The sequence below is a fragment of the Malaya genurostris genome, chromosome 3 (genome assembly GCF_030247185.1).
Source record: "Malaya genurostris strain Urasoe2022 chromosome 3, Malgen_1.1, whole genome shotgun sequence".
Classification (NCBI taxonomy): domain Eukaryota; kingdom Metazoa; phylum Arthropoda; class Insecta; order Diptera; family Culicidae; genus Malaya; species Malaya genurostris.
In genome coordinates this window covers 288,335,153-288,361,402 of record NC_080572.1, presented here as the reverse complement: position 1 = coordinate 288,361,402, position 26,250 = coordinate 288,335,153, and the positions used below count along the sequence as shown (strand labels likewise).

The 26,250-nt window shown below is 36.9% G+C and overlaps 1 protein-coding gene across 3 annotated transcripts in view; it reads left to right on the top strand.

Moving 5' to 3' along the window:
- The window catches only part of LOC131434707 (dnaJ homolog subfamily C member 5 homolog), a 29,257-nt gene continuing 3,007 nt past the window's right edge, over window positions 1-26,250 (top strand). Inside the window, exons 1-5 of one of the 3 annotated variants that reach the window (XM_058601727.1) lie at window positions 1-384; window positions 1,405-1,543; window positions 1,606-1,758; window positions 1,819-1,950; window positions 14,101-14,166. In XM_058601727.1, coding sequence (XP_058457710.1) covers window positions 365-384; window positions 1,405-1,543; window positions 1,606-1,758; window positions 1,819-1,950; window positions 14,101-14,166 — 510 coding nt within the window. In that variant the 5' untranslated portion in view covers window positions 1-364. The remainder of the gene's footprint in view (window positions 385-1,404; window positions 1,544-1,605; window positions 1,759-1,818; window positions 1,951-14,100; window positions 14,167-26,250) is intronic. The other 2 variants (XM_058601728.1, XM_058601729.1) reach the window with 2 other exon arrangements.

Sequence of the window (26,250 nt, the reverse complement as noted above, 5' to 3'; positions counted from 1 at the left end):
CTGCAGTTGCTGGCGTGAAGATTGAAGAAGAAAATTTGATTCGCCCTTCTTACTGTACAGCTGCAAAGGAGTGTGAGCGTGTAGCAGATGTGAAAACGGAAAATCGGAATAAATTGAGTTGAATTCGCGTACGGCTTGTTCGATTTTCGATCGGAAAGTGTTCAATTTAGGGGCTAGTAAAAACAGCGGACCAAATAAGAGTGCGCGAACGGGAGCTTACCCTGTGAACCCTTGGATCGGATCTACGCGAGAGGCAACCAAAAGGACAACGAAAACGGATACTTTTGCCTCACACACACCCGAACCAACTGGAATATCGCAGTAGTAAAACATATACACCTGGCTACAGCTATAGCAGAGCATCATGGATAAAAGGAAATTATCGTAAGTAATCTATGGATGGGGTTCTGGAGAACGAGAAAAAGTGGAAAAATTTACCGAACAGCAGCTTCGAATTACTACGTTTTGGTAACGATGTTACCCGACGTGAGGAAGAGGAAGGTGAAAAATCGATTTCTCAAAGTACTACCCGGAGAGTGCTGGGAAGTGAAGTCGAAAAATGTCGAGTGATTCATTCGCCGCTTGACACATTTGTTATTGTTGGTTCAGCTGCGTCAGCAAAAAAAGAACTTGGAGTTGAATTTTCAACATTGATTGGTATTTTAATTTGATACCTTGAGACGTTGAAACTTGTCTGGGTTTTGTTTTACAATAACGTTCAGAATCCTTCGAGATTGATCGAAAGAGAAAGAGAGAAGCAGGACGTGAGAGAGGTGGAGAAGCAGGTCCTTGCTTCGATCCAGTGCCTTGTCCCGTGATGCACAGGCAAAACATGACATGTAGGATTACGGATTATTGGAACCGAAATAAGAACGTTTTATTCATTTAGTTATTTTGAAATTTACCAAATAAAGTTTTGATTAATAATTCATAAATTTGTTCTGAGAGAGCACAACAATCCAATAGCATTCTCTCATTGGTCATCTCGGGTTTCATTTGAATTTGCTGCTACTGTATTTAATTTATTCCTTTTGAGATCTTCATGACCTACAAAACATTACAAGATTGTCGAAAAGTACATAGCAGAAGGTGGTGTTTGGTAGCATAATTTCAAATACATTGATACTGATTTTTTTGTATAAACAAAAACGTATCGATCGGCAGAGTATGAAATGTTGGTACCGATGAACGACCTTCAAGTTGATAAGCGCAACCAAACGAGAGAATGTTGTGCTTAGCTAGTTCGTAATGTCGGTAACATTTGTTCTTATCACTCGACGGATCTAAGCTATTAATTATTCTCATTTTCGGCTAAAAGCATGATTCATACGAGTCTAGCGCTGTCAATACTATCTCCACTGTAATGTAGTAACAATTAATGATTTCATCTTTAATTTCCCATAGTACATCGGGTGACACACTTTACCTAACGCTTGGAATACCAAAGACAGCCACAGCCGATGAAATCAAGAAGACATACCGGAAATTGGCTCTAAAATATCATCCGGATAAGAACCCAAATAATCCAGACGCAGCCGAGAAGGTATGTCCGACAAGGCTGTAAACATTCTAAACGACACTCTAATCGTTTGCTATTGATTCCAGTTCAAAGAGGTGAACCGCGCGCATTCCATCCTCAGTGACCTGACCAAACGGAACATTTACGACAACTACGGTTCGCTTGGACTGTACATAGCCGAACAGTTCGGAGAGGAGAATGTCAATGCGTACTTCATGGTGACGTCGCCGACATGCAAGGTAATTTCCCATCCCTATTTCCTGTTAAATTGAGACTACAAATTTCATTCTTTCTCGTAGGCGCTTGTCCTTATTTGTGGCATAATAACGGGATGTTATTGCTGCTGCTGTTGTTGCTGTTGCTGTAATTTCTGCTGCGGCAAGTACAAACCTCCGGCGAATGATAGCACCAGTGACTACCATCATCTGCACGTGAGTACATTTTATTTAATTTTTTTCAATGTCTACTGGTTTGTGGGTTTCCAACGGAAAGACTGCGACTATATGAAACGAGATAGATAAACTATTCCTGGGATTTAAGATGCTGTTTTTGAGGTGTTAAAGAGGGTATAATAAACTCTTCATACCCGTTTTCCTTCCTTCGTAACGATTGTTTATTTTTTTCTTTTGCCGTTAAGTCCGTTGTCTTTGCTATTGTAACTTTGGCTGAATTGGCTATGTTTATACAGCGTGTGTTCATTTTCATTCGAATGTGTTTGTGTGTCGAACTGTACAGTGTAAACATTTTTCTTTAAATGCGAATGTAGAATTTCTGATTACAAAACTCTACACGCCAGCAAGATTTTTTAGCGTTTCATTTAGTTGTATATTATTTCTGTGTCTTTTTCAATCGAAGATCATGTTCCTAAGTTGTGTTTGAAATACATGCATCGTTCCTGGCTCTGGCCTAGTAAATACCCAATAGAGTTATGGATTTATTTTTAAACATCGGCAAGCTGATCGTTTGAAAAGGAAGCATTTGTCTCAAACTTTTGCAATAGTTTGCCCTGCGTATCATTCTGTATAGAATGCAATTTTTCCCATCAACTATTTCCAGCGAATAATAACTAGAACTGTCATCTTTTAATCTGCAAAGCCTTGATATTACATTTTTTTCTGTAGAATTTTACCTGTTTCTCAACAGACTTCGCATCTACCTTATGATCAAAAAAGAACCGAAATTTTCATTTTAAAATTCCCGCGCTTGTCCAATCGGTAAACTTTTATTCTCTCAACGTTGGCAACACTTTTATACACATTCTGTCAAATTTTGACGCATATCGTACGATTAGTTTTTGTTTTGCGTCCATACAAAGAAGTTGAAAAATTTTCGTGTGGCAATTTTTATAATGGATGAAAATTTAGAACAACATGCGTGCATCAAATTTTGTGTTGCAAATGGATTTAAGTGTTCCGAAACGTTGAAAATGTTAGAAAAGGCCTTTGGTGAATCGTGTCTAGGAAAAACACAGCCATACGAGTGGTATAAACGCTTCAAAGGTGGTCGTACAAGCTTGGATCATGATGAGATCCCTGGCCGCCCAACAACATCTGTTACTGAAGAAAACATTGAATCGGCGAAGCAAATCGTGTTGCAAAATCGTTCTGTACCGATTAGAGAGATTGCTTTGTTGTTGGGCATCTCTTATGGATCAGCCGAACACATTTTAACTGATGTTTTGGGTTTGAAACGCGTCGCTTCTCGGCTGGTGCTAAAAAAGCTGAATTACATTCAAAACCAGCATCATGTTGATGTGACCAAAGAGATGATTTCCAACGCAGATAGTGACCCCACATTCATCGAATGCATCATAACTGGTGATGAGGTGTGGATCTATGAATATGACGTCGAAACCGCACAACAATCGACCGAATGGCGCTTCGAAGGCGAGCCGTTGTTCTAAATTTTCATCCATTATAAAAATCGCCACACGAAAATTTTTCAACTTCTTTGTATAGACGCCAAACAAAAACTAAAAACTAAAATTTGACAAAATGTGTATAAAAGTGTTGCCAACGTTGAGAGAATTAAAGTTTACCGATTGGACAAGCGCGGGAATTTTAAAATGAAAATTCCGGTTCTTTTTTTATCATAAGGAAGTTCATCCTACTGACACTAAGAATCCTTCCAGGCTGGACGACTGGCTTATAAAACAAGCACCTTATGCATTAAACCGCCAACCCGAGATTATTCCATAATAATTGCAGGATTATTCCGTAATAAATGAAAGAGAGAGAGAGAGTAAACAAAGAGAATCTGTCATTTGCACTTACGTCATAATGGAAATTCTTTACAGATTTCTACGCGGAGCAAATTATTGCAAAGGTTTGAGACAGACGCTTTTTTTTGTATCTCTCTACTGCGTTTCCTCTTTTTTGCTTTTCGTTCTTCCTCTCAGTTTTATCTTTTCCATTTATCAGTTTTCCGGCTTATTGTGACTATCGAATCGATTTCATATTTTTACATTTAGTCTTCCATTTATTTATCATTTATCAAGTTTATGTTGAACTACTAATGCACTGAGGAAGTCGAAGACGAAACGTAAAAATGCGTGAATACGAATAAAGTTTACGTGGTCCTTTCCAGTGCGGTAAAATTTCACTTTGAACCGAATGATATCAGATGAAAATGAAATTTATGGTCAGCATATCGATGGAATTTCATATTACTTTTGCTGCCATTTTCAAGTGAAGCTCTCAGAATTCATCGTCAGTTGAATAGTCGTACCTAGTCATGAAAACTGAAGGAGGAAACTATTAATTTATGTGTATTCTGTAATTGATATTTCAGCTACCTGTTTTGTCTTTCATCTATTATCTTGAACCAATTCGAATGTTTACATGAACCTTATTTAAAGGCCACTCTCACATTATTGAAAGAGATATTCTGTTACCTCAAGAGATCAACTAACGGTGGTTAAACTGAGCTTTGATTAGAAAAGAGTCGATTGAAGAACTGAATATTGCCGGCTCGATACGTCAGCGAACGTTGTGTGTGTCAGAGTGTGAAGTTTACTGCAGTAGAGAGATCGTCAGTGTGTTTAACATTCAATTGAATTGATTTAAATTTTACTGCACTGGTCCTTTCACACTACTGAAAATCGATAATCGTTCATTTGTGTGAATTTTACCAGATTTACTACTTCGCTTCCAGAATTGCAACGAAGTGGTAGTTTCTATACAAAAGTTTGACATTTGACGACTGATTCATTCTACTATCCGGAAGTAAAAGAAATACTCCGACCGGTGAACGACCAAAATTAGGTTAAAGCCGGGTATAAATAAACTACACTGAAGTCTTTTTTATGCGAGTTTACGTACTATGCAAAATTTTGTGCTGAATCGTATATTGGTAATTTGTGCCCCTCGGCGGTTACCTTACCCATATCCGATTTAGCTTAAATTTAGCATAGACATTTTTAGGTGCTTAACCTATTAGTACAACCGCTTTACGAAATTAGAGAATATTGGCACCGTTCGGAACATGCTCAGAATTCAGTTGCAAAATCCAGGTTAAGAATCCAGTTCATGATTTCAGTTTATGAATTTTGTTCTAGATTTATGGAACTGAGCTCATTGATCCAAATTTAATTCTAGAACTTGAATTCCGAACCTGAATTAAGAAACTTAGGGTGGCAAGTGACCGGGAAAACCCGGAGAAAAGCCAGAAATTTTATTGCGAAACCGGAAAAAACTTTATTGGCCCAAATATAACATATTTTTTTTTCATTCAACAAGTGAAAAGTAGGAGACAATACCACATGTTGAACAATCCATTGGAAATTGGGACAACATTTTATGTTTCATCCAACGGTTTTTAAAGGTTTAACAGAAGTTTTAAATCTCTCAGGAAGCATCAGAGCAAATATACTATATATCAATATGGATCACTCTTGCGATTCACGAGAGACATCATAGTAAAGTGCGGTGGCAAAAAAGGTTACTAATACACTACAATTTTTTTAATGCACATATGACAATTTTCCCAATCAGTACACTGAACCAAACGACTCCAAATATATGGAATATTGCTCGATATACACTGCACGAAAAAATAAGCTGTAAATACGGTTTAGAATCGCAATCTGATACTAACTCGGATGAGAACATTTTGTTTTTATAAAAAAAATCCCTATTCATTAAAAATATGTGTGAAATGTGCACGCAGAACTAAACAAATTAATCTTAATGTTAGTTCCAGAATTTTACCAACATTTCCGAATTATGTACTAAAATTCCTTGATTTGGAAAATTACGGTTACGGTGATAGAAATACACAATATCAGGTTGTTTAATAAATAAATAAATGCTTCAAAACAAAACAATTCGGTATATGAATAAACCGTAATTCGCCTCAACGAGAGCTATCAATTGAAGTAGAAGTAATAAGTATAACTTGTTCTTTTCCTTACTGTATTTCACTTATCATGCTATTTATTAACATTTTTTCAGTGCTAAACAAACTTTCTACTTGTCGAATTTTGGAATGGTTCGTCTGTTGAACGAAATTCAATAAGTTTTTACAAAATAAATATTGAAATTTCAAATTTTGACTAAAATTTTAAACTATTCGCAGAACAGTTCACAGCAAGGGGCCGATCGCTTAGTTAAATTCATAGACAATTTATAAAAATGACAATTTACTTTTACATTCTAACTTTTCCTGAGAGAAAAGATAATGTGCAGCTAATTTAAATTCAATGTCATGAACGCAATGAAAAAAATATCGCAATCAAAGTAACTTATAATACACCGTTCATTTCAGTTTAATTTTGTTCTATATATCAGAAGTGGTCTGCCAAACATTGTCTTCACAGCCAATAGGTTTCGTCTTTTCAGCACTATTCATAACATTCACGAGCAAAGTAGAATACTGCTTTATAATTCTTGAGAGTGAAAACGATAGGTCTAAAAGAGCGTAATTCTACATTATTTATAGACTATATTTACTTTCGTCAGAAAAAAACACATTGTAATATGAAAATTCTCATACCTCTATGTGGGCATCATGCTCAATTATTTTTGACATTTCACTTCTGGGTGCACACTAAACGCAAACTATTAAACATGACTGAACTAATAGCCTTTTGCGTCACGAGATGGTGTTACTGTGATGTCCTTTTCGATTTGTATTGATTTCGTTAAAGTGATCCATATTGACTAATATAATATATTTGATCAGAGTTTTCTTAGTTGTTATCTATGAAAGTTTGAGAATAAGTATACAAAACACAAAATTGTTAATGTTCTGTCCAGTTAGAATCAGGAATCACTTATTGTGTTGCAGCGCCACGGAAGGTGACCGCTGCAAGAATTCTTTTACAGCGGTTTATTTACCTAGACGCCCACTTTCTGTGGTGGAGAGAAAAAAATCTGGACACTCACCTTGATAATCCAACGTGGTACGCAATAAAAATCGCAAAAACGTTGAAAATCGCCAAATCAACCGTGTATGATGTGCTCAAACGTTTCAGGGAGCGAAACAGCGTGGAACGAGTGCCTCAAGGTAAGCGTCGTAGTGGGATATATGAACGCTGCTGCTCGCAGTACCGTTCGAGGAATTTATTTGCGAACAGGATATCATTCTTATCAAGCCAGTAAGCAACCAAACAGAACGTTGAAGCAAAGTTTCGTCACCAAACTGTTCCAGCAGGTTTGGACGAAGTACCAAGGACGCCTGCTCATCGACGATGAAACCTACGTCAGAAGGGATTTCGGACAGCTTTCTGGCCAAAAATTCTACATGGCGATGTCACGAGGAGATGTTCCTTCAAAGTTTAAGTTTGCTTTTATAGAGAAATTTACCGAAAAAACTGATGATTTGGCAAGGAATATGCAGCTGCAGAGCAAAGACCAAAGTTTTCGTGACAAATAAGACGATGAACTCGAAGCTGTACAAGGAAGAATACCTCAAAAAAAACCTCGTACTACCTTTCATCGAAGCCCATAAAGGTGTCATGAAGTTTTGAGCGGATTTGGCGAGTTGCCACTACAGCCGGGAAGTCATCCGGTGGTACCGAGATAATAACTTAAATTTCATCGATAAAAACATAAATCCACCCAACTGCCCGCAGTTTCGGCCGAACAAGAGATTTTGGGCAATGGTGAAGCGGAAGCTTATGAAAAGTGAAAAGATGACCATAATGTGAATCAAATGTGTCAAGGAAGTTGACTCCGGAGGTGCTCAGCGTTCACTGGGAGGAATCAAGAAAAAAGAGCGAATTTTCGTTCGTTTCGGATTTAAATATTTCAGTGCGAAAAGTTATCAAAATGCCGTACGAGATAAATTTATTGCATTCAGAAGGGCCAAATTGTGTAATTCTCTAAGATATTAAACACTGATGCGAATTTTGCACTGCGAAAATTGCACAAAGCTTATCAAATTATCCTGAAAACTGGCTCTGTGACCTGAGCGTTTGAGGCTTTACTACTTTCATTGCCGACTGCTCCTCCTGACGACCGAAGTCCAAATGAGACTTTCACGCTTTATACTTGATTTGTTCTTACTGATGTTGGTGGGAAAACCTCACCCCGACATCCAGTTTCGTCTGTAGTAATAAAAGAAATGAACAGTTTTTATTCAAAGATTTCCTTTTCTATTTGTTCGGTAGATTCTGATATGTGCCTGACTACCTCAAAACTGTTGTCCGGATGCGAAAAAGGCAAGCAAGTGTGATGAATTTTTTTCAAAAGTTTTAGAAAACATTGTTTTTCAATTATTTGTAGGTTTTTTCACGCTGTTGAAAATTTAATCACGAATTCCTAATCATATTACCGATAGCTTACAGAAAAAAATATGTTATTGGGTTAAATACATCAAAAGATATTCGTGGTAAAGTTCTGCCCATTCTGGTACAGGGTAATTTTGAAAATTCGCCCCATAGTACAGTAAGTCGTATTCAGGACAAAAGAACCGATTTGAAGAATTCCTGAATGAGGAACTGGACCTGAGCTCAAGAACTATATTCAAAACTTAGAACAGACTCATAATTCAGTTGGATTTTAGTAGACTACAATTTCGAAACTGAAATCAGTTCCGGAACCTTTTTCCAGAATCCAGTTCAGCACGCAGGCTCTGAATTCTGAACCCATATTTCGGAACTAAGCTCTGAAGCTTGAAGACGATTTCTCGCCACGACTACCAATATGGGTTGCATAGAGTACAGTAAAATGTCGCATAATTCTTTGGGAGTATTATGATTCTAAAAAGAATCGAACAGAAGAATTCTGGAATAAGAAACAGGACCTGAGTTCAAGAACTAAGAGCAGACTCAGAGTCCGCTTGATGATGACCGGAAAGCGAATGGCTTGATGACCGGAAAGCGAATGAGAGTTGCGACCTGAGCGTTTGAGGTTTTTAACCACGCAGAAGGTGCACTCTCCGAAGTTGCTGGTTGATTAAATCATTCCCACGACGTCCGCTTCCATCCAACATAAGAAGAAATGATCGATTTCCGACAACGGTTCCCCTTTTATACGCATTCAGATGAAGATATGTGCCTGACTACCTCAAAATCGTCGTCCTTGCGCGAAAAGGCCAAGCAAAAGTACAGAGTTTTGCGCATTGTTATCAAAGTTTTAGAAAACTTCATTTTTGTGTTGTTTGTGGTTATCTCACACTGTTCGAAATAATATCCTAAATTCCTGATCATATTTGTGATGAAATGGCGAAAGAATTATGTTGCTGCCATTAATACAAGTCGAGATATTCACGATTAAGTTCTGCCCATTCTTCCATATGGCTAATTTTGATAAGGCACCCCATAGTAAAGTAAGTCGTATTCACGACAAAAAATCGACTCCAGGACCGGAACAGAAAATTTATATTTTATGCCAAATATCTTAGAGTTACCGGAAACGTCGAAATAACACTAGATCTTGACGTTCGATTTCGGAAATCTCAAAATTCAATGTCCCAGAGAGTTTTTTTAATAAAATTTTTTATTCAGGCCTTTTCGCGTACAAGCTTTACGTGGCCGATTGGCTTACATTTTGTTATTTTTTTGCTATTGGATCTCGTTATCACCCTTTTTCTAGGGGAAGATGAGCTTCCATTTCCATCTACACATGTTCAGTTTATCACATGGCTTACCGTAGTGAACAGCTTTTTGGCAATATTGACATGTGGCCATCTGATTGTCATAGGTAACAAGTGATTTGCACGGGATTCTTGTATCCTGATCGAAAGTCACATAAGAAGGTATAGGCCTCTTCAAGCGCATGCGTAACAAACGTACGCCATTTAGAATACCGAGGAAAAAGTTCTTCCACTTTTTCTTTTTCGATCAAGAGAATCTCTCCGTATTGGGACATAGTTTTGCGAATATAAGGATCGATGACGCTTGAGGGAAGATCATGCACACGCACTTCTATCTTCCATACATATATACTGGAATTTTGTACTTAATGTTTTCGTGCTCCACATAGTGCACATTGTTATTGTCTTTTGCGAATTGAATTGCATTCAACTGTTCATAAAACTGGATTGAAACAACATTATTTGTCTTATTGCATTGAAGTAAATGCACACGTTTAATGTCAAGATGCATTTGTTCCCTAAGCAAACCTTCAAGTTCTCGTGTCGAAGGTCGAATTTTGCACTGCCTGAAGTCAACAATAATTGTATTCTTTCGTAGCGGCGGTAGCTTTTGTTCGTTTTGTTCACTCATTTCGAGGTCGTTCTATTGTTCACTACACAATACTGTACTTGATTTCTTCCGTCTTGAACGTAAGCGGTTTTGTTTCATCGACTGACTTGGATGAGATGTGGAAGCGAACTGTCCCAGAGAGTTGATTTTTTTTTTCAAAAAAAAAATTGAAGTGCCATAAAATTTGAAAGTTTGACGTGATTTTGTTTGGTAAAATTTTAGTAATAATAGAAACTCTCCGAATTTGTACAAAATTTCTTGAGATTCTTTCAACGGATATATAATTTTGTTCATCAATACATTGTTTCTGGTCAAAATTCCAATATTTTGAAGCATAAAAATGTAAATGTCATGTAAACATGTAAAAAAAATTGAAATATTTATATATATTTATAAATTCACCGATATTTTAAAGTTTTCTTCTGATACTAACTGGTAACACTAGAAATCAAATGATTTGTAAAAATATATAGTTTATCGCTATGAATTTCGAGATATTTACGATCATTGTAAAAAGTCTCACCTTTTTCGTTTGTTTCAGTGAATCTTGTTTCTAGAAGTAGTACCTTTCCAATAGTGAACAAATTTCGAAAATCGGTTGACTAACAACAATGTTATTACTCGGTAAAGTTAAAGTTCTTAATATACTATATGCGACGTTGGCCAAAGGAAAGAAAATAGGGAAGCAAATAGAGCATATAGTGCGCGAGAAAAAAAAGCCTGGAATGGGAAAAATCAAATTTTCATTGGTTTTTCCTAATCAGTCGACTATAAAATTTTTGAATCAATCTATTGACTACATAAAATTCGAGGGTGTAAAATTTATTAGGATTCATTGAAAAATAGCTGATCTATGACAGCTCGAAGTTACCGTTCCAACTTTTTTTAGGCTTGGTATTTGGAGTGTTAAAAAAAAACTAAAAATAGGCGATTCTATCCTATTCCAAAAACCGGGAATTTTTATCTCGCAAACCAGGAAAACCAGGAAAAAACACGGAAATTGAAATCGGCAATTCACTTGTCACCCTGTAATAAGTTTCGAGCGGTTCTTTGAGACGAACGGTTTTGGTCATCTCTAGAATACATTCTTAATTTGCAGGGGCTGGGGTCCACTAGGAGATTGATAGTACCTATTAGCTCTCTCCGGACAGTACCAGCCTAGATGCCGTGTGGAATCTGGCGGAAAAAAATGAACCAAGAATAGATCCACTGGGTTCCTGCTTCCATGTCGTAAAAGGCGACAATTGCAGGAGTTTCTTTTTCCTTTCAGTTATCAGATATTTTCAATTTTTTTTTTTTTTGATTACTCTATTTTACTAAATTATCTCTTCATTCAACCTGTCAATTTCCGTCTAACTTCGAAAAAAAGTTTTATTTGGAATGTTTTCTTCTTCCATGTTATTGATTGTCTGTCAGGATTATAAATCGAATGATAAAAAAAATCTAAAACTATTGCGCAAATCCGTTGATATTACAAAGTTAATAACAGAGATAACATATATCGATATATTGAACACGTAGTAAAAAAACACTTGATATTAATATTTCAAACAATAAATTAAGATTTTTCTCGGCAGCCGGCTGCCCAGATCAACCAATATAACCAATTAATAATTTTAATAAGTAATTAAAATAATAAAGCGGAAATAATAAAGAATAATAAATAATGGTTTTATAACAACTGTTTAGAATATGTCAATGCAATGAATCAACTATTTTGTCTAAATCCTATTCACTCGTTTATTTTGTAACACGTAATTTCATTTATAAAAAATAGGTAAGTTTTTATTCGTTACGCGATAGTATTGCAAATCTTTCTTCAGTTTCCTCGAATAAGAGCTGTGAATCAAGACTTCCTGGGACTTCAATATACGATATTGTTGAAATGTTCACTCGGGAAGTCAGTGAGTTGCATCCGAGCATCTTGAAACCAGAACATACTGAGTCGCGCGCAAATAATACAAATACTGAAATTTTTACTAACAAATATCCTTCTCCCGTGACACTTGTGGGGTGCGCAGTAGTATATACGGCCTCTAGTAACAACAAGTGTTGGACTAACATCCCTTCCCATTCCTTAGACGATCTACGTTCGGGCCTGGCCGGCGCCGGTACTGATCAATGAATTCTGGGATTACCAGAAGATGTACATTGAAGGATGATTTACCAGTCCCAGGTCGGATCATCTAGAAACTCCCTGTACAATTTCAGCTAATCCCGATCAGTAACGGAGTAGCAACCAGGGGTGGTCGCTCAAGCTCAAGCTCAAGCTCTCTAGAATACATTCTTAATTTGAATAAGTCTTAAGAAGGACTGATTTTCCAAATAGCCTTTAAGGACTGATTTAGTGGTAGTCTAGAAAAAGGCGAATAGTTCGGAAAATAACTAATAATTATAATTCTATTTTTTTCGCGTTTCGCCTTCGGCTCATCAGTGCTGAAAGCAGTTCAAATTGAACTGCCATCTCGTGCCTAGCAGCCTAGTCTAGCCGAAGGCAAAACGCGAAGAAATAGAAAAGACTTCAAATTTAATTTTTAATTATTTGGTTTTCAAATGACTGATAGTATTGCAATAATCGAATTTGGTGTGAAAGCTGCACTAAAGAGCATTCTTGGAAGAAGCATGAAATCTGAATAAAATGATTTTTGGACAAAATTGCAAGAATTTTAATGCTGTATTCCTTCCTGTAGGAATTGCACCATTCTCGATTTTCTTTTGGACATGGAATTTCTACCTAAAACTTGAATGACAGAAATATTTTTATAAATACAGAACATAGACGATTTGGGCCTGTTCTAAATACTGGGAATTTTTATCTCGCGCACCGGAGAAACGGCTCATGCTGTCGCCACAAGTACAGTAGCCTCTCGCAGTACTAATATTTGTCTAGGTTTACTCGCTTTGATGATCTGTATCTAGCCAGAAAACCATTTTGGAAAAACGACTTGTGAATATAAATATGAAATAAAAACCACGTAAAAGCTACCACAGAAACGAAACTCGAACCTGTAGCTAGCTCATATCCGTGAAAATTGTTTTACTTATTAAACTACCCTGCATGTGAAAACACACGAAGAATTGGCTGGAAGAACCGAGCATGTTCAGCTGTGTTCGGGCACCACATAGTTTAATCATCACTACACGTCGTAGTCGCAAGTCCATCTTCAGTCTCTGCTTTGCCGTCAGACACTGATTTGAGATTTTGTTTTTGTCATAATCATCTATTCGATGATCTCAGTTCATGTGAGGGACTACCATAGAGATATGACTATAATTGAATGCCGTGGCGGCCGAGCACAGCAAAGCATGCCCGGTTCTTCTAATCAGTTAGGCTGTTTCTTCATGTGTTTTCATATGCTGGACGGTAGTGTAAATGGCAAAAAATTTTCCCGGATAGGAGCTAGCTACGGGTTAAAATTTTAAGATGAATTTTGAAATAAAGAAATGATCCTTATCCGTTCAGTGAAAAGAATTGAAAAAATGTTTTGAACTATCAAATAAATATGTACAGAAAAACAAAACTATGATAGTTGGAACAAGTTCTTAGTGTCACAATTTAAGAGAAAATATTGATACTGATGTCAAGTTTTTTGTTCATACCGGCAAGATTAGTAGACTGTAATGTTGTTCAGTACATTGTTGACAGAAACTTTCATAACACCACTTAGGAACATGTTCCCACCGGCTGATCACACTCATCGCACTTTTTCGTTGTCATATCGCTGCAAACAAAAAAAAATGTCAACCGTTGTCTCCACTACTAAACTGTCGGTTCACCGTTCGCGATCCGCCATTTCCTTTCCCTCGATCACCAGCACTTCACCCAAAAACCAAAAAATCCCCTGCCCGAAGCTACCAGACTAAAACATGTTCATTGCTCTGTTTCTATCACTTGTTTTTTTTCTGCATTTTTTTCTTACATGTATTTATTTAGAGAGATGCTGCCAGTAGTAGCAACGCAGGTGAAGGACCAACAGTTACAGAACAGCCCACCCGAAGAGTATGTATTCGTTTTTAATTTATTTTTACCTTCCTTCCTCCGATCCATTCCGGTGTTATGATTTCAAACGAAACAACTCTCCCTACACGTAGTCCATTCTTTCATTACTCTGAAACATATTTCCTACTCATCAATCACGATCATAGTTCACTATCAGACGTCACGATGTAGTAATACCGGTGGTTACATTGAACGGTCCTTGAAAGAGAAGCGAAATTATTCAAAGAAATCAAGTTGTTTAAGTACGACTCGTTAGTCGTTGGTCAAAATTATTGTTTTCTTTTCGGAAACGGTCACACATTCCGGACGTTGTACTTTTAAGAACCTTAATTTGACTTCTTCCAGCCATAGGAAAATGTGACTACCTTTACTATTACATCGTGAACCGGACTTATTGCATGTAGGTGAATCTTGCCATACGAAGTTCTAAGCATTATTAAATATTCTAGTAGTCTGTTTATCAATCGTTAGTCATGACAAATTTCATAAATCATTGTTCATTGAAACAACTCAGTCAATCATTTTCGTTTTCGTATAATTTCTTCTAACACTCTACAGTATCAGTTGACACTAACTTGTTATAATTTTCTTTTTTTTTCTTTTCCTTTAGAACGAATCAGTTTGAACACAAGTATTAAAAAATAATCGAAATGAATAAGTTCATTTTACAAATAAATTGAAGAAGACACATTAAATAGATAAAATTAACGAATGAAAATGCCTTGCTGAATAACACTTTGTTCCGATGACAGCGGCTTCGGGGAAGGAACTTGAAATGAGCAATATCATTGAGTTTACTTAGCCAGAAACAGTCAGCCATATATTTCGTTGAAAGTTTCCCATTACTTGACTACATATTTGATTAGTTAGTGGCATTCTGTGTTTTTTTTCTGCTGTACTTAATTACTGCTTTGGAAAAAAAACAAAATCGGTAGTGAACAGTGTACATTATTGCTCTGTATTTACTATACTTTAATAAACGTCCAAACCGAAGAAATTTTTTTGTATGTTTTATATTTAGTGGTTAGTTTTTTTTTGGAAAAGATCAATGATTTGATTTCATAAAGATTTGGGAGATACGACTGCTTGCCGAAGAACCGATCGATTCCGTAATTATGAAGCAGTACTTTCAACGACTAACGGTACGATTAATTTTTATTAGATGAGATAAATTGTCTGAGTAAATCGTTGCTAAATGAAATCAGTTGTTCTGCTTACTTTTCTGGTTTGTGTTGCTTGTGGGAAGTGTAGAATTTTAGTTCTATAACAAAAAATGCTGGTGTTTGTTCTTGGTTTCAATTAGCAAAAATTTGTGCATGTGTGCGTATGTTTATATTATTAGTACTCGAATATCTGTTTATTGTTTTCTTTCAACACATTTCTCCCTGCGCTCTGTAAACGTTAGTAGAAAATTAACCATATTTATAACACATTTTCTGCAATTCTAACACTATTCGATTTGCTTTCAACGAAAACGCTTTAGGTTCACATTTGACGTGGGACTACTTTGTGAAACTTTTAATGCCAATAATTTCCCAGGGAAGAAACATTCTTCACTTTGTTCGAACTCAAACAAGATTTAACAAGTTTATTTGGCACAGCAAGTCCGAAGATTAGAGTGATTTTCCTCTAGGCAATCCGTCTACAAATTTCTAATCCTTCACCTATGTCTCATGGGAACTATTTCACTCCAATTTTACGGTTTGTGTCAGAAAAAAGGGTATGCGTTTTTTTTTGAGTCGGGGAGATAGCTTAGGTCCAGCGATTCGAAGTGTACAAAGTTATCTATGACTACAACGACCGGGGCACGATGCGAGCAACCACAGAAGAATAATCGATCTATTCCGAAGCAATTGCTTATTCCGAGTGAGTCAGGCCCAACTGACTTAGAGAGCAATATGTGTGAGTGCTAACAGTATTCAACGGGCTGATGTGAAATATCAACCCGTGATCCTGAGACCGTTGCTTTTTTAAATTCACATCGTAAAATATCTGGGCCTGGGTAGAAGAAAACTAAAATCGTGATCAGATCAAAAGTCTCTGCTCTCACTCATAGAGAAAACTTATGATATCGCTTGAACATTCGACTGGTAAAAATTGTACCGAGTGTCATATACCATTCGAATCGGTTTGTCGAGTCGAGCATTGTCTTTCTTTATGTGTATGTGTCAAATAATCTCACTCACTTTCCTCAGAGATGGCTGAACCGATTTGCACGAACTTAGATGCAAATGGAAGGTACCTTCCGCTTCCGAAAAAAAAAACTGGATGAGGAGTTTGAAAAAACTACTAAATTGAACTTAAAACTATTCCAATATATGGGTCTCGTAGTTTCGGCCCAAACAAGGATTCTTGTTGAATAAATCGAAGAATACACTGCGGTCTTTTTAACACGGTTTTTGTATGGTTTTGTTACGCGGATTTCCCAAGTATGCGATATTTTTTACGCTGATTTCCAAAGTTTTTTCTCAAGTCTACTCCCTTACCAGGCGCTTTTTTATAATACAGGGGAGACCGGGGCTAAATCGGACACTTTTTAGAAATTGAAAAAAAACATCCATTAAAACTGGGTTTTTACTCAAATCAACTCTACCGCATCATCTCAAAGCGCGTTTTCAAAGTCAATCCACGAATCGAAATAATAGCAGGGCTAAAAGATATTTAAGCTGTCCGGTTTAACCACGTGTCCGGTCTAGCCCCTGTCTACCCTAATAATTTCATTTAAAAAAAATTAGATTATGTCAGATCTGGACGTTTCATGCATTTCTAAGACAATTTTAAGCTTGCGTCAGATCTCGACGTTTCATGCATTTTTAAAACATTTTGAATCGAAAAAAAAATCGATTTCGGAAATATTCTTAGTCCCAAAGTCGGTTAAAAAAATTCTTAGTCCCAGAATCGGTTAAAAAAATTTCTAAGACATTCGGCATAAAAAAGGCGGGTGGATAATGTCAGAGACATAACTGGATGTCGTGAATATGAAAAAACTGACACGCTCCCATCACTTTTCCGAATATCAGTTAGTTGATTGATTGTATGAATTGTGCAAGCTTTCCTCTTTTTCACTAATAGAGTTTGAAGCGATGCACCTACATTAAAGTACAGATTAGTTACATTAAAAAGCTACTATTCTACAACTATTTATTCCAAACTTGAAACAATTAATTTTTAATTTGCTAATATAGGAGGCTAGGTACGACAAATTTGTAGTTTATTTTTATTGAAGCTATGAAGTTCGAAGATATTTGATTCTTCTCGAAATTTCAGTACGAGACAATTGCAATGGCCTGGTCTGAAATGTATCGACGATCTTCGGTATGCAAGAGTCATTCTAATAATAATAATGATAGTAATAATAATAATAATAATAATAATACTAGTATAAAGATGTGCTCAACATTCGCATTGCCGTTCGTAATTGAATGTGTTGGTGACGGTACAAATCTGCCTTTCTACCGGTTTTCGGTGCCATCGTGCTGACGGTGTCTCGTACGTTCAGAGTAGCTGCTTTAACTTAAATGACGCTATTTCTCACATCACATTTCATTTTATACCTGCTACTGGTAGCGGTGTACGGACGTCCCCTTTGTTAAAATATCGCAGAACGGGAAACAGTAAGAAGATATAAAAGAGAGAGTTAGTAGAGCGGCAGCCAGTAATACTGAATTGGCTGTCTAGCTGTTAACAGCATCTTGTGAAATTTTTACGAAGAAACATGCACACAGGCGGAACAGTTAAGGCAAAGTCCCAATCAAACCGTGCTGGTCTGCAGTTCCCAGTTGGCAAAATCCCTCGTCTGCTCCGGAAGGGAAACTACGCCGAGCGTGTCGGTGCCGGTGCATCGGTCTATCTGGCGGCAGTGATGGAGTACTTGGCTGCCGAAATGTTGGAATTGGCCGGTAATGCAGCCCGTGACAACAAGAAAACGAAAATCATCCCTCGCCATCTGCAGCTGGCCATCCGTGACGACGAGGAGTTGAAAACCCCGTCCCTTTCAGGACGACCACATCACTGTGATAAAGAAATATTTAGGATTGCTTTAAGTTTAGCCAGTTCTGATACGCCTGGAAAATAGAATGCGCAAATCAAGTGGAAACATTTGTTCTAACTCTTTGTTCATCTCTTTCATTTGTTCCATTTGTTCAACTCTATTTCGCACGGCATATTTGTATACTAGTATAAAGATGTGTTCAAAATCATCACTTTCGCTTTCGCATTGCCGTTCGTAATTGAATGTGTTAGTGACGGTACAAATTAATTTAACTTCCATCTTGATGAATCTTTTGGTAGAAAATATTGAGATCTGAGATGGTTCTCGTGTGTGTCTTGTTTCGGCAATGGGCCTTGCTGGACTTTTTGGCTGCCTTTCTACCGGTTTTCGGTGTCATTGTGCTGACGGTGTCTCGTGCATTCAGATCGGGAAACAGTGAGACGACAGGCCCTCGATGTTGCTCTCCTGTGTCTTGTTTCGGGAACAGTTGCTCAGCAAATGGTAGGAAAAATGAACCACTCAACTTTTATATGAATGCTCTTGTGTTGGCTGGTGCTTTTATGGGTTAAATCAAACAGGTTTTTCAATAGTGTACTATTGAAAAACTTCAATGTTGTAATACACGTTCAAGTTGAAAATTTTCGATTCTATTGGAAGTTAGATTATATAAATCCTTCTACAGATCACTGAGTTATGAGCTTTCAAAATACGAGAAAGGCAAACGCGCCTTATGAATTATCTTCTTTGATACTCGTTTATACCAAACATTTCAGAAAAGTTTAATTTTGAACTATTTGAGAATATGTCACACAATTGAAAATTTTATTATAAAATTGTGATCATATTTCCGATGGCGTGTAGCAAGAGTTATGTTGATTCATTAGATATAACATGAGATATTCACGATCAAAAACTTCTCAGAGAGTAAATTTTGAAAAGGCACCCCATAGTAAAGTAAGTCGTATTCACGACAAAAACTGCTTGCTGCGAACTCAAACAGTTCAATTTGAACCGCTAAGCAGAAGTAAAGTTATTGCTATTTACAACACACTTGTAATAAGCACCGAAGTGCTAAGTCTTTCCTGACGTGCCGAACGAAAACAAGTTTCGACTAATACTGGCCGATTCAGATGGCCATTTAGGGGTTAGCAGTAAGCAGTTCAATTTGAACTGCTCTGCACTGACGAGTCTAAGACGAAACGTAAAGATAGTGAAATTGGTTATGTGCCCTAGCACAAAATAAGGTTAACCCCTAAATAAAAAAAAATGATTTCGGAAAGCTCAAAATTTTTCTTAGTCTCAAAGTCGGTTTAAGAAAATTTGTTTGAAGGCATTCGCATTTCCAAGACATTTGACATCAAAAAAAAATTTCGATTTTGAATACGAAGGAATATAAATTTCATATTCATAAAAAAAATATTCGATTGAAATGAAATTTTACCGCAATGTTTTCCATTACTAGCTGCTATACATTTTTCTATAATTTCTGGAAATTCGGCGAATCCTCGCCAAAAACATCTGCCTTTCTGATTCGATGAAAGAAACGACCCATTTTTTGACATTCTCGAAGCTAGCAAAATCCTGCTTACTTGCTGGGTGCCCCATGGTCACAAATAACTCCTCTATCTGCTCCCGGAATTCGAGAAAAAGGATTATCACTTCCTGCTGACAGGTGCCAATATTCTGGTCGATTCAACTGAATTGTTTCAAATTGATTCAAATAGATCAAAATCAAAGTCCCGGAATCGATTAAAAAAAATTTTTTTTGTCGTGAATACGACTTACTTTACTATGGGGTACCTTTTCAAAACTAGCCATATGGAAGAATGGGCAGAACTTAATCGTGAATATCTCGACTTGTATAAATGGCAGTAACATAATTCTTTCACTATTTCATCAAAAATATGATCAGGAATTATGGATAATATTTTGAACAGTGTGAGATAACCAAAAACAACTCAAAAATTTGGTTTTCTCAAAATTTGAAAACAACGCGGAAAACTCTTTACTTTGGCTTGGCTTTTTCGTGCAAGGACGACGATTTTGAGGTAGTTGGGCACATAACTTCATCTGACTGCGTATAAAAGGGGAACCGCGGTCGAAAATCGATCATTTCTTCTTGTGCGTTGTATGGAAGCAGATGGCGTGGGAATGATTGAATCAACCACCACCTTCGGAGAGTGCACCTTCTGCGTGGTTAAAAACCTCAAACGCTCAGGTCGCAACTCTCATATGGACTTCAGTCGTCAGGTGGAGCAGTTGGCAATGAAAGCAGACCTTTTGCGTGGTATAAAGCCTCAAACGCTTAGGTCGTGCTTTCATTTGGACTTCAATGGTCGGGTGAAGCAGTCGTCGGCTTTCATTTGGACTTCGGTCGTCAGGTGGAGCAGTCGTCAATAATGAGAGCAGAACTTTTGCGTGGTATAAAACCTCAAACGCTCAGGTCGCAGAGCCAGTTGCCCTTCGAAGAAGATCGATTACATCATCCTGTTGGTGGTCGTTTGCATTGGAGCAAAATACAACAGAAAATGGACAACAATGTGGAACCTTATGCAAAATCAGCCGTTCTAATGGCTCTAAATGTTACTTAAAGAACTATAATGATTGCTTCTTTGTAAATCTAAAATTAAAATTAGCAGTGTAGTACTAAACTCGCAACAGTGTTTAAAATAGTTTATATTCAATCAATGTTTAATATCTTAGAAAATTATACAATTTGGCCCTTCTGGGATGCCAGAAATTAATCCCGTACAGCATTTTAATAGTTTCTTTTATTGAAATATTGACATCCGAAATGAAATAATCGATATTCTCTAAGGTGCCATTTAGAACCATAATTTTATACCCAAAGAATTATGCGAAATTTTACTTCACCATACTGTACACGGACCATTTTTCCATCAGTTGTAGTTTGTAGTAAACTTTCTACTGATTTGCTATATAAAATGCATAGCACCAGAAGCACCTCACTTCGAATTTGGCTGTCGTCATCGTGTTAATTATGGTGCAATTGAGGAATCTCCAAGCGAAATACAAAGTTTGTTACCGCAAACGGAAGAAGCAGGAGACTCCAACAGAACACATATCAGTATCACATTCACGGACAACAGGTCATCCTGGAAATAGATTACAGAAGTCAGCGGTATCCATCGGAAGTCAATGGTATCCATCGGAATTTGAACTAAACTCGTCACTCTCCATCACGAACGCCTTCAAAAAAGTTCACCACCATTATTTTATCATAAAGAACTATACTGGTTATTTCGTAATATTTGTGTGTCAGAATGTTTAATATAACAAATTTTTGCTGTAGTTTAGGTGTATCGTTTCACATTGTAATAGTGTAAAAGGGCAAAACTTGCACAATTCACACAATCGATCAACTAATTGATATTCGGAAATATAAAGAAAGAGTGTCAGTTTTATTCGTATTCACGACATACAGTTATGTCTCTGACATTACACACCTGTACTTTTTTTGATTACGCTGGATGTGGACGTTTCATGCATTTTTAAAACATTTGTTTTTCTTTAGTAAAAAAATCTCAGTGTAATATTTTGAGAAATTCTCTGGCGAACGACCGAAAAGGTTTAAGCCGGGGTACAAAAAACGATATGAAAATTTTTTTGTTGAGGATTTCCACTGTAATCTATTTTGACGTAGGATTACGTAAATGGATGGATTCTGAATGTAGGTGTTCAGAATTCGAACAATTTAAAACAGATTTTCTATATAATTTCTTCTACTACTTTGGAATATTTTTAGGTACCGATTCAAGTAAAAAAGACTATATTTAAGATAATTAGTCATCGAAACAATAACCAATAACGGACAATGTCTTGTTTGCCCTCTTTTTCATGCCATTATGGCTTTCTCTAATAAGCGGCCCTTACACGAGTCATTAAAAATGTGATTAATAAAAAATAATATTTTAATGAACGTGTAATGGTGCAGTAATGACGAGATTTCTATCAAATTTGAAATACATCATTACTTAGTCATCATTAAAAATGTCAAAAATAATGCTCGTGTAAGGGCCGCTATAGAGACTATACGACGAATTTCGCGCCAACTCGAACAAATGTTGGCAGTATTCTCTCAAATGAAACTTTCTGGACATGTTGACTTGTCACAAAGAGCCACTTTGCATACTTTGTTTTTCCAAAATTAATCTACATAGACTGTTTTTTGAAAATAGTCGAACTTTTTTAACCTATTTTTTTTTTCAAATACAAGATAGGCCATTTAATGTGGAAGCATTTGTTTCTGATCAAAATATATGAAAAAAAAACATATTTTTTATTTTCATTTCGATTATCATTTATTTTGGTTCAAGAAGATATGTTACAGCTATTTTCTGGAAATGATATCACGTAAATGGCCACTTTTGGCCTTGAGTACAACATGTGCCCTTTTTTCGGCATTTTACATGGTCCGGCACTCGAAGTGTAACCAATTAAAAAGGCCATAAATTAAGTTTGGAAAATTACTTTTACTTAATTCAAAGTACAAAATGTGTAAAAATAATACAAAATTCAGAATCAATTCACTTTTGCTCGATATGACCACCTTTTGCCTTGACTATGGCCTTGAGACGGTCAAAAAACGAATCGCAAGCTGCCCGAATGTGACTTGCAGGTATTTTGGCCCACTCGCCTCGAGACTGGTGTATCTTTTAGTTCGGACTTTGCTCTCCAAAATGGCCCAAAGAGAATAATCCATTGGATTCGCATCTGGTGAATTCGAGAGCCATTGTGTGGACGTGATAAAGTTCGGAACGTTGTTTTTCAGCCATTCTTGGTTCACTCGAGCTTTGTGAGACGGTGCCGAGTCCTGCTGAAACGTCCATGGTCTGCCACCGAAATGTTTGTTTGCCCACGGCTTCAAAGCAACCTCCAGAATACTTTCCCGATAATATGTCGCATTTACCTTGACGCCAGGCTCGAAGGTCTGAAGTTGGTTACACTTCGAGTGCCGGACCCTGTACATCGTTTCGGCTAATGTATCGGTCGATGTGGCGGCGATTTAACGTCGTATGTTGTCTTTGAATTGAGCTATGGTTCTTGGCTCATCAGCGTATACCTTGGATTTAAAATAACTCCACAAAAAAGTCTACTGGCGTCAAATCGGGTGATCTCGAAGGGCCATTCAAAATCACCGTTTTTCGATATGATTCGTCCGGGGAACAATGGTCGTAACAAAACGATTGTTAGTCGAGCTGTATAACATGTTGCACCGTCCTGTTGAGACAAGTAGCCATTGAGACCATTTTCACGAACAATGGGCATCACAAAATCATTTATCATGGCTCAATAACGATAACCCCATTAACAGTTTTCGTTGCTCCATCATCGTCTTGGAAAAAATAAGGACCAATCATCATATCCGCACAAACATCACTGTAACTTTTTGGTCGTATGGAGGTTATTCCACAATCAATTGAGGTGGCATAGAACCGACAATTTCGCTTATTAACGCATCCAATTAACGTGAAATGTGCCTCTCTCGAAATCAGACAGATTTATCGGTTGGTTTGATACATACTATTCATACATTCATTTGACCCCTATGGGATCATAAAATCCTTCACTTGAATCTAAGTTTGTGAAAACCGATCGAACAGTCTTCGGAAAATCGATGTAAAGTAATTTCCATTTTGGGATTATAATTTACTAATTCCAGAATCGGGAACAGATATGAGTTTTATGGGTTTCAACTAACAAGATCTGCTAATTAGAAGATTCTACCAACCAGTTTTAAATAACCCGCTTCTTGTTGCACTCGATTTTTTGTGCTTATCATCCTGTAACTTCAGACCCGGAAGTCGGATCTAAATGAAAATCGGGATTTTTCTATTGGATTTTAAGCCCTTTCATATGATATTAAGTTTGTGAACACTTTTGAACACTAATAATTCTGCAATTCCGGCGCCGGAGGTCGGAGCCAGATAAAATTCTGAAATGCCATACCTAACCAGAAGTCCCTTCAACTAAATTTAAGTTTGTTTCAAAGTTTAAGTTTGGTTACGTTCTAAAAAATAGTACGCAGAAGTTTAATAAATATTACGAAACTAGTGTTCCTACAGACTATACCGTGAAATAGTGTTTCGATAGAAGCCCGCAGCCGCATAGAAGCCCAAAAATTGTCAAATCAATGTCAAAATTGAAGGAAATGGTACTGGATGACTAGAAAGTGCCATAAGGATTAGTACTGAGCAAACATATAGTTTTAGCCAGATAAAAAAGATGCACTGCAACTCAGGGTTAAAAAGAGGAACGCGAGCACACTTCGGAAGCATGTTTGCCTATGCTTATGAAAATTGGTTACTGTTGAAGAAGCCCAGATCCATTATTTTACGCCAAAGAACAGAATGATTAACCGACAATAGACTGAAATTGGGCGGAAGGGTTATGAAGTCGGTTCTTTGTGTTTGTCGTGGACTGCCTCGAAAATAGAAAAACACCATCGACAGCAAGTGTAAGTGGAGTATTATTGGAGCGTTTGAAAATCGGACAATGCGCCGGTACACAAGAGCATCGTGTGAGCTTCATTTTGGAGTTCTAGCCGCTACCTCCGGAACCTGTTCCGAAACCGTAACCCGGATTCATTTGAAACAGCCCAGAAGTCCATAAACCATAGAACCTTTCATTTTGTCGAAACTTACATTTGTGCAAATCGTCCTAGTCGTCTCTGAAAAATTTATGTGATTCCGTTTTGGAATTTTTGACCGCTACCAAGAAAATTTTTTGTTGTCGCATCACCACTCTCAATGACGAATTTCAAATTTATTTATAAAGGGTTGCAAAAGATTTGTAAACTCTTGAAAAATTCTGCGGACCTCAAGTTTTCTATAAATAATGATGTACGAAATTGGTTAAACGACAAAAAAAACCCTTCTTAATCCACCTAGTGGTGTGATAATGCCTTTCTCTTCTTTCATAACAGTCTCATGAAAATATGTTTCATATTTTTATTAAATAAATTTGGATACTAATTTTGACACCAATTGATTCAGATTGATTCGAGTAGTTCACAAAAGCATGCTTCAGTGTTTATGTCACACAGTCAGCATCATTTTTCCAAATTAGTGCTTGACATTTCCGTTGCATATTTGTAATCAGTGATGCTAAAGCCTTCTTAGTCCACTTAGTGGAATTTTCATATATCTTGAAAAATCACCATAGGGGGGAGTACATGAAATTATCGAAATCGAAAAAAAATTTTTGATGCCAAAAGGCTTAGAATTGCATGAAACGTCGAGATTTAGTGTCATCTCGAAAAAAAAATTTTTTGAAAAAGTCGACTTTTTGGGACTTAGAAAAAATATGAAAATTTTTCTAAGTCCCAGAAAGTTGATTTTTTCAAAAAAAAATTTTTTTGAGATGACACTAAATTTTGATGTTTCATGCAGTTTTAAGAGTTTCGGCATCAAAAAAAATTTTCGATTCTGGAAATTTCATGTACTCCCCCCTATGGTGCTTTTTCAAGATCGAAAATTGTAAAACCTTTACCACAGGGCAGCACCCCTTAAGCATGTCCGATTTAGGTCAAAATTTGCAAGAAGGCTTTTTTCGAGGTGCTTAAACTTTTGAGCACTAGAACTTTACGAAAATAGAGTTGATCCCAAAATTTTGGCACCCTTATATATATAAGAGCCGTAAAAATCAACGTGTTTTGTCGGTTACGTCACTTATACCATCATATATCTGGAACCAAAAGTCACAACCATTTGATCTTCGAACTTGATCAACGGCCCGACAGTAGCTTTCAAACGAGCCCAAGTTTGTTAAAATCGGATCAGCCATCTCTGAGAAAATTGAGCGCGTTCAAATACAACGCTTTTTGTCGGTTACGTCACTTATACAATCATATCTTCGGAACCAAAACTCACAGCCATTTGATCTTCGAACTTGATCAATGGTCCGACAGTAGCTTTCAAACGAGCCCGAGTTTGTTAAAATCGGTTCAGCCATCTCTGAGAAAATTGAGCGCCTTCAAATTCAACGCTTTTTGTCAGTTACGTCACTTATACAATCATATCTCCGAAACCAAAAGTCACAGCCATTTGATCTTCGAACTTGATTAATGGCCC